The sequence below is a fragment of the Trematomus bernacchii genome, unplaced genomic scaffold (genome assembly GCF_902827165.1).
Source record: "Trematomus bernacchii unplaced genomic scaffold, fTreBer1.1, whole genome shotgun sequence".
NCBI classification, from domain to species: domain Eukaryota; kingdom Metazoa; phylum Chordata; class Actinopteri; order Perciformes; family Nototheniidae; genus Trematomus; species Trematomus bernacchii.
Window position 1 is genome coordinate 17,577,043 of NW_022987739.1, and position 11,631 is coordinate 17,588,673.

Genomic DNA, 11,631 nt, shown 5'->3' on the forward strand with positions numbered 1-11,631 from the left:
ATTTTTGAGGTTTTGTTTCTCAATCTTGAATTATGGACACAAACACTACAACAGTACCTGTCTTTGCAGTCACAGAGGAAGATGGCTGGCTCTGGCCTCCACTGTTCACAGACATGATGCTGAGTGAGTACTCGTGTACGGTTCGAGGGACTCAATCTCAGCGGGGGAGGAGAACACGATGTTTTCTCTGATGAAGCGGTTGGGATTCTGCAATCGTATGATGTAAGATGTCACCCCTGTCTTCAAGCTGAAAGACACCATAAAAGTCTTGCTGTCCTTCGACTTCACTGTCCGGAGGGGATCCATCACCTCAGGAGCTAAAAGATTCACAAGAAATACAGTTTGACGAGATACTCCACCTTCCCAGCAATAGTTGGCAATGCAATCCATCTTTTTACCCACAGATTTCAGGGCAAACTATTTTGTGTCTGCAACAGTACGTCAAATTTGAATTCTGAATGTAATAAAATAAAACTATTTGCTTAAAGAAAGGTTTATTTAAATCATGAGGCACTAACAGTGACTCTTCTGTGCTCCTCTGCTCATCATCAAAGTACCATGTAAGTGTTTAAATGTACACGTTACATTAGTTATTCAGATAACAAATGTTTAAAAAACATTCTGACTGTAATGTGTATACACATACACTATATAGACAAAAGTATTGGGCCACCTACAGGAGCTTTTATGACATCCCATTCCAAATTCTTGGGCATTAATATGAAGTTGGTCCCCCCCTTCGCAGCTATATTAATTTCTGGAAAGGCTTTCTACAAGATTTTGGAGAATCTCCGTTCTAGTTCATCCCAAAGGTGTTCAAGTCAGGGCTCTGTGCGGGCCAGTCAAATTCTTCCACACCAAACTCATCCAACCAGGCCTTTATAGACCATGCTTTGTGCACAGTCATGCTGGAACAGAAAAGGGCCTTCCCCTAACGGTTTCCACAAAAGTTGGAAGCATAGAATTGTCCAAAATGACTTGGTAAGATGAAACATTAAGAATCCCCATAAAAACAACCCCATAGCATTATCCCTCAAACTTTACAGTTGGCACAATGCAGTCCGGCAGGTAACGTTCTCCTGGCATTCGCCAAACCCAGACTCGTCCATCAGACTGCCTGATAGAGAAGCGTGTTTCGTCACTCCACTGCTCCAGAGTCCAGTGGCAGCACCGTTGGGTGCTGATATTAATGCCAGAGCTGGTTTGGAACTCCGCAGTTATTGAGTCAGCAGAGCTTTGGCGACTTTTAAGCACTCTGCGCCTCAGCACTCGGAGACCTCGCTCTGTAAATTTACGTGGTCTTTACGTGAGTGGCTGTGGTTCCTAAACGCTTAGACTTTGCAATAATAGCACTTACAGTTGATCGTGGAATATCTACGAAAGAAGACATTTCACGAGCTGACTTGTTGCAACGGTGGCATATTACAGTACCACGTTCGAATTCAGTGAGCTCTATTAAATTACATTTATAAAGCGCTTTTCCTGGTGCTCAAAGTGCTTTAGAACGACCCATTCGTTCACAAATGTTTGTAAAGGCAGACTGCAGGGCTAGGTGCTTGATTTGATACACCTGTGGCATGGGACTGAATGAAACACCTGTATTCAATGATTAAGGAGTGTCCCAATACTTTTTTTTTTTTATATGCATAATTAGTTTGCCCGAATATCACAGAATAAAACGGTAGGCCTACTGTACTAACTAAAACACATGCACCAGAACGTTTTTTTGTTGTGATGAAACAAGAAAACGCTCAGTTAAGTGCTTTAACATCACAAGGTTACTTCACCCGAGGAAGAATCGATAGTTCCAATGTTTAGTATCCCTTGAGCATTATCCAGAGCTGCAACTGTGAATGTATACATGATGTTTGGGGACAGAGAGTTGATGGTGCCCATCACTGTGTTTGGACCAAACAAGGCATAACCAACGGGGCTGCCTGGGGAGTTCTTGGTGGCGGCGATGACCTTGTATGAGCTGGCTCCGTGGACCCTGGTCCATCTGAGAATCGCGCTCTTCGATGTTGCAGAGAACACGGATACTTCGATATCTGATGAGAGAGCATCTTTATAGTAGCCTACTTTTTTACACCCTGAGAAATTGATTCATTTACAGATACATATACCATCAATATTTTGTGCACTTTCATTCTCATATGAAAATGATAATACCATCTGCAGTGTAGTTATGGTAAAATATAAAATACATACCTTGTGCTGCAGCCTGCAAATGTAGATAACATAAAAACGGTTATGGTTTTATATGAAATTCAAGTTCCTACTACTTGACTGTAACATTGTATCACTCCTTTTTAAAAACAGGATTTCTGAGCCTGAAATGAAATAAGCAAAATTACTATAACACATTTTAGTCCGTTACTTTACCTGTGAGCATATGCTCAGCAAGACAAAAATCGCTGGCCACTTCATCTTTTCTTGAAGTAAAATGTAAAAAAATGACTTCTCTCCTCACACTATGCAGCTTCTGTTGGATTTAAATGCTTCACTCTTCAAGGTTTCACCTTTTTCTAAACATACCTGGTGTCTGTGCTGGTATAAATAGCTGCATTTGGCCCCTCCCACTGAAGCAATTGACCAATCACAGTGAAGCAGCGTAATAGAGAGGCGAAGTCCCTCCCCTTCCGGTGGACCTCCATGGGACCATGGTTAGTGCTAGATCGTATACCTCCTGGGTTTTAGGCGGAAGTGACGTAATCTGCCACCGAGGACAAGAGACGACGCTGGCTGCTGCCGTCTTCACACAAATAAACCCCTTAAAACCTGTATGATTTAGTTTTCACATGTTTATTGAAATGAATTCGTCCATCTCTTTATATTATAGTATTAAATGTATTATTTTCGGTTGTGTATTTGTGTTTTGAAGGTTTTTTTTGGATGTTGCGATTTAATTTCTCCAAGAGAGACAAAAAATCACTAAAAGATCTGGTGGATATCTGACCAGTATTTCATCATGGAAGTTAAATCACAATCATTTCATTATCCTGTGGAGGATAATGTTGTTTTGTGACAGTTGCTCAATTTTAGAACAAACAAAATAACATACTTAATAAATAGCTAAATGTATATATATATATATATATATATATATATATATATATATATATATATATATATATACACAAGAAGTAAAAGTGTGAATTTCAAGATAAGAAAAATATAATAAAAAGATTAATGTAATTATAGGAAATAAAATCAAAAATTGGCAATGCAAAATAAAATAACCATATGTATATAAAGATATAAAACAAACAAGAAATGAAAGCAGAAATGTTAAATATGATTTTAAATAACAATATTTATGTTGAAATAAGAAGTGAAAGTAAAAGAGGGCAATACAACAAAGATATAATAAAATACAATTAAAAGATGTACATTAACATAGGAAGTAAGAATACAAATGTGCAATACAAGATAAATACTTAATAAATAGCTAAATGTATATATATACACAAGTAAAAGTGTGAATTTCAAGATAAGAAAAATATAATAAAAAGATTAATGTAACTATAGGAAGTAAAATCAAAAATTGGCAATGCAAAATAAAATAACCATATGTATATAAACATATAAAACAAACAAGAAATGAAAGCAGAAATGTTAAATATGATTTTAAATAACAATATTTATGTTGAAATAAGAAGTGAAAGTAAAAGAGGGCAATACAACAAAGATATAATAAAATACAATTTAAAGATGTACATTAACATAGGAAGTAAGAATACAAATGTGCAATACAAGATAAATAAAAAGACTAACCTTACAGAGTTAAAGTAAAAATGTTGCAATACAAGTTGTAATTAAATAGAATAAAAATATGTATGGATAATTTAATAGGGATTATTTTTTTGTTGAGACATCAGGACCCTTCTCTACTCCCTCCACATTCATGCTGACCCGGAAGTTCAACCTCATAGCTTCCGCAAAGCAGCCTACCCTTTTTGTGAATGGGTGCTTTTGTGGTACGGTTTTCACAGGTAGGTTGGCCATCTCCTTCTTCCTTTTCTTAGGTGTGAACGTCAGAGGAAGGCTCTGATCATGTGGAGTGTGTAGCTTCACATCTTCCAAGATCTCGGTCATTTGGTCAGTTAACGTTTTAAGGTAATCTTCATCTTGCAGATGGTATGTTAAGTCAGTAATCTCACGCAAGAGACTGGCACATTCCCTTCTTTGTTTAACCTTTCTTGGTCTTTTCCTTTCGGGCAAAGCGTTACATGGTGACTGCATTTCCACTGATACCGGTGTGTATGTATGATCTGTGATGTCTGATCTGCCGCTGTCATCCCTCTCACAAGAAGTCTGTCCCAGACATGCATTATCCAGGGAGAAGAGGGGGTTATCCCTGTAATTAGATGCCAGTTTCTCCCAACCCCATTCATGCACATGATTAAAAACAGCACAGAAGTGCTTGCAGGGCAACTTGTGCTTTGCCCAGTCTTTGCAGGTGCACGATGGCATGATGATACTTTCACCAAAGTTGATGTGGTGCTGTGTGCAAGGATGACTTTGGCTTTTGACATGGAACATGCCATTGCCCTTTGCAACAACGTCATTCGCCTCATAAAACTGGGCTTCTGTAAGCCTTGACATCACATGGTCTGCTACACTTCTTGGTCTGTCTTTTAAGAACTTTGGCATGTTCTCATTGTACCTTCTGTAGAATGAGGAGTACTTGACATTGAGTTCAATGTACCTTCAATAAGAGATGAGAACAATATCTTAGAAGTCTCTCTGTGACAGTTTGCTTTCTCTGACATATAGATATGGTATTTGATAATACAATTGTCTCAGAAACATATGCAACAATGAACAACATCAAACAAATATGTTGGAAACAAAGCTATCGAACATTACATTTATATATATATAAAAATGTGTGTGTGTTTGTGTATGTATGTATGTATGTATATATAAATATATATATGTATAATCATAGTAATTCTTTTTTAGCTCACTTCCGATATGTCCTTGGTAGGAAGTCAGTTACCAACACAGTGAGCATTTCACTGAGGCTGCAGTTCTTATAACCTTCAAGATGAGAATGCTTTAGGGTTTCATTTTGTCTTTCCACCCCATTGTTGGTGTAGATGGCCACCTTGAGATCTTCATCCCGAAACACGTGCACCCATCTCTACACAAGACAAAAAAAGACAAAAAAAATTAAAAGGAAGACTCTTCAAATTCAACAAATGATATAATAAATATAATATAAAAGTAAATATAATATTTGAACTTGATACACACCTTAGCCTCTGGGAGCCACTTATTTGAAAACCACGCCCTCACTTTTTCATTGTCCTTCCAGACTTTGGCCTCCTGCAGGTTGCAAAGGCGTGTGCTGAACTCCTCTGGAGTTGAAGCAGCTGCAATGCTTCTCAGAAGCGGTAGGAGACTGTCTTGTGCGTGGCTCACTCCATGATCTTTCTTCCTGCACCATTCAACCCAAGCTTTCTCCCTATGGAAGTCGCAGAGAAGCACCTTGGAACCTGGATAAAATATAAGAGATATATTACCTGCACCATGTTGTCATTTTATTTTGTCGCGTTGCTATTACATAGTATACGCGACAAAATATAGGCCTGCTTTTTATACATCTGTCTGTCAGTGGAGGTGATGACTTTATTTTGAAGTAGATTGTTGCATACATTTGCATGTAAATGGTTATATTTTGGAAGTTGGTGGAATACTATGTAAAATGTATCCTTTTTTTTAATTAACGTTTCATATTATGTGAATTAACAGATTTCTACAGTTACTGCAATTTCACCTTGAAACTCTTCCTCCAGGGCACCGATCTCTACCTCTGAGAAATCAACCATGAAGTGGCTAGGGCTCCAGTCAGGGTTCCACTCCTTAAACACCTGGAGGGCTTCTTTGACATCTGCTGTTGTCTCACTCTGGGTCACAAAGAGGCCAACCACTGCATAGCACACATTTGTACGTACACATAGGAAGAAGAGGGGAACAGAATAACGACACGTCCGGTAAGTAGCATCAAGCAGGCACATCTGTTGTCCATACAGGTGGAGAAGCCTTCGCTGCCAGGCTGTCTGGTAACAAAACAGCAGCTTTGTGACAGTTCCGTCCTCCTGTAGCTGGCTTGGCCTGTACTTGATTTTGCAGTCATCAACTAACCATCTGGGCGTCAGAAGCTGTGAATGAAAGTGTAACTGGACATTATCATCATGTAGCCTCATGGCCCAAACATTAGGAACATTTGTTGTCATATCAGGGCAAAAAACAGTTTTGAAGTTTTAGTTGCATTTTGAAAAATGGTCATACCCTGCATATGAACCAAATACTGCTACTTTGCTTTGCTTACTTACACCTGCATTCAGAGGACAATGTATCATGTAAAAAAAAAAAAACTGACCATGCTTGGTGAAGTCACAAACTCTGTAAGTTGTGCATTAACCACCCACACAAACTTGCATGGCTTGAATAATATTAATACTATTCTACTCTCAGTGTATTACCTGCAGATTGACCTGGTCATTTTTGGATTCACGTATTCCCTCCTTCGTTCTTGATAAGATATTCCTGATATCCTTGTCTGTGGGGTAAAACCTCCGACGTGTTTGTGGAGGTGGCTGCTCCCCCCGGAATAGCTCGTCATTTACAAAATTGAACAGTTGACGTCTAATCTCACTAAGCTTTCTGGCACCAGCCAAGGTGAGCTTCACTATTTGTTGTTCAACTCTGGAATCCATCGGTTCACGCAGTTCAGCTACCTGTACATGACGTTGAACAGGGTAATTATAGATGTTTAAAGCTGTCTAAAGAAAGTCCTCTTTGTACAGCACAAATTGTACCTCGCATCATGTTTCTTACAGCAGCTAAAGGAATAGATTTTGCATGGTTACCTCTCCAACAGTTGGATGGTTTTGATGGTCACTTTCTGGGGTGAAGCATGTGTGGTATTCCATGACTACTTCAACTGTTGAAGGATCAGCTGCAACTACAGCCTTTAGTGCTGCTGAGAGCTCCCTCCTCTTTGCTTTACTGTTCTCTGCAATCTGGGGAATATAAAAATGACATGGCAATTGGGATCATGACACGAGAGCAATTATAGCATTGAACGCACTTGTGCTGTGCTTGTGCTGTACCTTGAAACCAGGACATTTCATGACCTGACTGACAGTTATCTGGGCAGGGCAATCCATCTTCTTCGTATTTTGTACGAGATGGCGTCTTGCATTGAAGACATGGTCTTCAAGCTAAGAGAAAAAAGGTGTATAGAAATACAATATTAATATATGTATACATTTTCATGGTCTCCTCTCCATAACGTGGAGAACATAATTTTTGCTATGGTTCTTTCTTTTGTCTTCTTTAAAATATTTGTAGGTCCTGCTAATATAACTATAGTGGGACATTATGTCATTACCCCTGCATCTGTACTGTTTGTGTCTATTTATTTTGCACATATACCATCCCCTGTTAAAATAAGTAACCAGTATAGGAAGAATTTGGTGCCAGGTCATGACCGTGAGCTGGTTGGGTTCTGTAGGTGAACAAAGGAAGGATATCCCCCTTTATTTTGTCTCAGAAGAGGCCATTGAATTTCGTTTCCTATTCCTCTAAAGTTTAAACGACTTATGTATTTACATAATGCTGATTCCTATGTTGTTATGTGTCACAGTGTTATGTGTCATAGAATGCCACATAATGCATGTCATATTACGAATAGTTGTTTAATTTTCCTTTACCAATTATTTTAAGTTGTTAATGCATGTAAATTCATAAATATACCGCTTGTTTCTCTTTTTGTGCATGGTACTTCTCCTTTTGCCGAGTACACCTGTCCTTTCCCTGGTGGCATCCATATATCTTGGTGCCCACGAGTTGGAATGGCACCCCATCATATGGTACACATTTCAACTGCCAGTATATCTTTTTCCCTGGTGAAGGTTGCACGTCTGTATTGAAACATTTGTGACAAAAATACATATTTCATATGGTACACATTTCAACTGCCAGTATATCTTTTCCCCTGGTGAAGGCTGCACGTCTGTATTGAAACATTTGTGACAAAAATACACATTTTATCCATAAAAGATGTATTAACACTGGTCAGTTTAGATTTGGAAAGACACTCGGAATTTGAAATGTCTTAAGTAACTTTACGCCTGATAATTCAACCTGTTGCTGAATGTACAGTAAAGTTTCACGTATTTTTCGCTTTTATCAGTTATGTAGAAAGCTGAAACTACCAACCTATAATTCAGTTGTTGTAGGCATTAAAACACAGAACACCAAAATAAACATTTTAGTGGTGTGAACGCTCGTGAACTGTCAAGAGGAGGGCGGGGGAGCCTCGCTGCGGGGAAACTGTGGACCTCTGTCAGCGCAACTTAAATGATGCCGTTTAAAAGATGAATAAATTCACGGCTCGAACCGAGCCGTTCTGTGCCCCGTCTTATATATGTAATACTTATACTTATATACTTATACTTATATTATTATACTTATATACTTAGGCCTATATAAGGCCTACTTAATATTTGATTACTGACACAATGTAGGCTACTTGGTCATCGTTGTTTCTTCAATTTCCGATCTAACTTTACAAACTTACTATTTTCCCCGAAAACCTGTTCCTTTTTACACAATATACTTTGTGATCGTTGTTTCTTCAACGTCTGCTAACGCTTCCTCGAAATCCTTAAGTGTTTGAAAGATTTTATGTGAAAGCATCCTGTTTGTTGCGCGTTGGCATCCTTGACAGACTTGTCTGTTGGAGGCTCGCGAGCGCAACAAAAGTTGCCGTCTCATCCACGACCACTATTACGTCACTTCCGCCGCATAAAACCCAGGAGGTATACGATCTAGCACTAACCATGGGACCATGGTTGCGGTCGAATAGTCCATTTAGCTTAGGAACCTTCCTAACGGAGTGAAATGACCCGGAAGTACCTCAGTGGCAGCCATGATAAGTGCCGTTCGAATTCTCTAAATGAAAGGAAAGGAGGTTTCAAACGTCCTTTATAACCTCCTTTAGCTTAGGAACCACTGGATCTCCCTAACCTAAAGGAGAGGAGAAAATGCTGCCCCACAATGCCTTGCGGCCGCGGCATTTGCCTTGCCGTCACACAACAGTCGGCCGTTCACGGAAACAACCGATTATGACCGAGAAATGATATCATGAAAGTTACGGTGCTTATTAAGCATTTTAAAACGTATGTGGTAAGTTGCCAAAGTGCTTTGTTTTGAACGTTCATCAGTATTATAATCAAAAAGAGAAATATGAACGTTAGTTTTTACTGAAATGATCAAATAAAGTCAACATTTCACAGTCTTTACTGAGCTGTGTGGGGTTTGTTCAACTTTTAAAAGATGTTTGAATGGTGAAATACACAGTGATAGATGTTAAGGACTAGCGTTTATAATAAATACATTTGTATTGATTTTAAGATCTTTTCATACAATCATACGTATTGGGATCATTTGTATTAATGTGGACCGGAGGGAGAGGGTGACGAGCATAAGTTTCACTTTCCTTTTTTATTTCAATTCCAACTTTGGTCATGATGAAGAATATGTTTCTCTGTTGTCCCCGTTCATAAAGCATAAAACAACAGCACCAGAGCACGGTGCAGAGTCTCTAGATGAGTTTACAGTAGTCCCTCGTTCTTATTAAACATCCATGTTGTAGTCCGCTGTATAGAAAACTGTAGTTTCCCCACAGCAGCAGACGCACATTTATGACCTCCGCTGGCGCATCATAAACACGTCGGATAGTGAAAGTGCAGTCGGATTCTCTAAAGTACCGCAGTCTCTTCTCCTAAATCCTTTTGAATTCTCCTATCCACTATCCCTTAACCCCGTGACGTTTCACTCAGAGGTCAAGGAATAGACGATAGGGTTAGAACTTAGGAGCTGATTTTTGGACTATTCGACCGCAACCCTGGTTGCGGTCGAATAGTCCATTTAGCTTAGGAACCTTCCTAACGGAGTGAAATGACCCGGAAGTACCTCAGTGGCAGCCATGATAAGTGCCGTTCGAATTCTCTAAATGAAAGGAAAGGAGGTTTCAAACTTCCTTTATAACCTCCTTTAGCTTAGGAACCACTGGACCTCCCTAGCCGAAAGGAGAGGAGAAAATGCTGCCCCACAATGCCTTGCAGCCGCAGCATTTGCCGTCACACAACATTCAGCCATTCACGGAAACAACCGATTATGACCGAGAAATGATATCATGAAAGTTACGGTGCTTATTAAGCTTTTTAAAACGTATGTGGTAACTTGCCAAAGTGCTTTGTTTTGAACGTTCATCAGTATTATAATCAAAAGAGAAATATGAATGTTAGTTTTTACTGAAATGATCAAATAAAGTCAACATTTCACAGTCTTTACTGAGCTGTGTGGGGTTTGTTCAACTTTTAAAAGATGTTTGAATGGTGATATACACAGTGATAGATGTTAAGGACTAACGTTTATAATAAATACATTTGTATTGATTTTAAGATCTTTTCATAGTTCATACAATCATACGTATACTTGGGATCATTTGTATTAATGTGGACCGGAGGGAGAGGGTGACGAGCATAAGTTTCACTTTCCTTTTTTATTTCAATTCCAACTTTGGTCATGATGAAGAATATGTTTCTCTGTTGTCCCCGTTCATAAAGCATAAAACAGCATCAGAGCACGGTGCAGAGTCTCTAGATGAGTTTACAGTAGTCCCTCGTTCTTATTAAACATCCATGTTGTAGTCCGCTGTATAGAAAACTGTAGTTTCCATAGTTTCCCCACAGCAGCAGACGCACCTTTATGACGTCCGCTGGCGCATCATAAACACGTTGGATAGTGAAAGTGCAGTCGGATTCTCAAAGCACTGCAGTCTCTTCTCCTAAATCCTTTTGAATTCTCCTATCCACTATCCCTTAACCCCGTGACGTTTCACTCAGAGGTCAAGGAATAGACGATAGGGTTAGAATTTAGGAGCTGATGTTTGGACTATTCGACTGCAGCCCTTATTTCGGAAAAATTATGTATTGATGTCAATTATGCCACGAATTACACATGTTTGTCAATTTAAAAGATAATTTTGCAAGTCAAAATTTAAATGTGTCGTAAAACTGTGAAGTAACACATTTATTTGTGTGAAACGCTCAATGAACTACATCTCTGGTCTCGCACACGTCACCAACACCAAGATGGCCGTCACGTTGGCACATTTCACCTCTTTCTTTCAGAATAAGGCGAACAATCTGTTACCTAGACTTAGGTAAGGGTATATAAACAAATGTAGCTAGCTTTTAATCTAGATTTAAAAAATGATTGCCAACCCCAAAACAAAAGCATTGAGGGTTTAGTTGCTGTATAAATCAATACTATTTACATATGGTTTGATTTCATTTGTTACAAATGACTTTAGCAGCTCTGGTCCAATTGAAGCAAATGGTTCAGTCATCCAAGTGATATCTTTCCATGTCGTATCATAGTCATGCATTTGTGTTTTTATCAAGCCAATCAGCTGTCTCTTTTGAGGTTGTTATTAAGTGATTAGAATGGTATGTGTCTAATTTTGGCAACCTACAGGTCTTAAAGTGGCCCACGACGTGATTCCAAAAAGACGATTGGGAACTCCCGACTTCGAGTCCGAGGGACTGA

At 39.0% G+C, this 11,631-nt stretch overlaps 2 protein-coding genes across 2 annotated transcripts in view; both read right to left on the bottom strand.

Annotated features, from left to right (window-relative positions):
* The window catches only part of LOC117495065 (fibronectin type III domain-containing protein 7-like), a 7,534-nt gene extending 4,973 nt beyond the window's left edge, over positions 1–2,561 (bottom strand). Inside the window, exons 1-4 of the mRNA XM_034146122.1 lie at positions 2,383–2,561; positions 2,209–2,221; positions 1,788–2,048; positions 132–317 (exon numbers count right to left, since the gene is read on the bottom strand). Of these exons, the coding sequence (XP_034002013.1) occupies positions 132–317; positions 1,788–2,048; positions 2,209–2,221; positions 2,383–2,427 (505 nt within the window). The 5' untranslated portion in view covers positions 2,428–2,561. The remainder of the gene's footprint in view (positions 1–131; positions 318–1,787; positions 2,049–2,208; positions 2,222–2,382) is intronic.
* Positions 2,562–3,651: 1,090 nt separating this feature from the next.
* On the bottom strand, positions 3,652–8,865 carry LOC117495067. Its single transcript, XM_034146126.1, has 10 exons — positions 8,812–8,865; positions 8,594–8,609; positions 7,768–7,934; positions 7,122–7,232; positions 6,879–7,031; positions 6,492–6,746; positions 5,783–6,167; positions 5,260–5,501; positions 4,971–5,146; positions 3,652–4,708 (listed from the first exon to the last, which is right to left on the bottom strand). The coding sequence occupies exons 1-10, from the start codon at positions 8,863–8,865 to the stop codon at positions 3,856–3,858; spliced, it is 2,412 nt and encodes an 803-aa protein (XP_034002017.1). The 3' UTR covers positions 3,652–3,855.
* Positions 8,866–11,631: the final 2,766 nt, after the last annotated feature.

What these genes read in the sequence shown, in the direction of transcription:
- LOC117495067 (XM_034146126.1), bottom strand. Translation starts at nt 8,865, where the DNA reads ATGGTCCCATGGTTAGTGCTAGATCGTATACCTCCTGGGTTTTATGCG. An exon ending in ATGACCAGGTCAATCTGCAG is followed by an intron (nt 6,168 to 6,491) that starts GTAATACACTGA and finishes TTTCATTCACAG; the next exon opens with CTTCTGACGCCCAGATGGTT. An exon ending in AGTGGCTCCCAGAGGCTAAG is followed by an intron (nt 5,147 to 5,259) that starts GTGTGTATCAAG and finishes TGTCTTGTGTAG; the next exon opens with AGATGGGTGCACGTGTTTCG.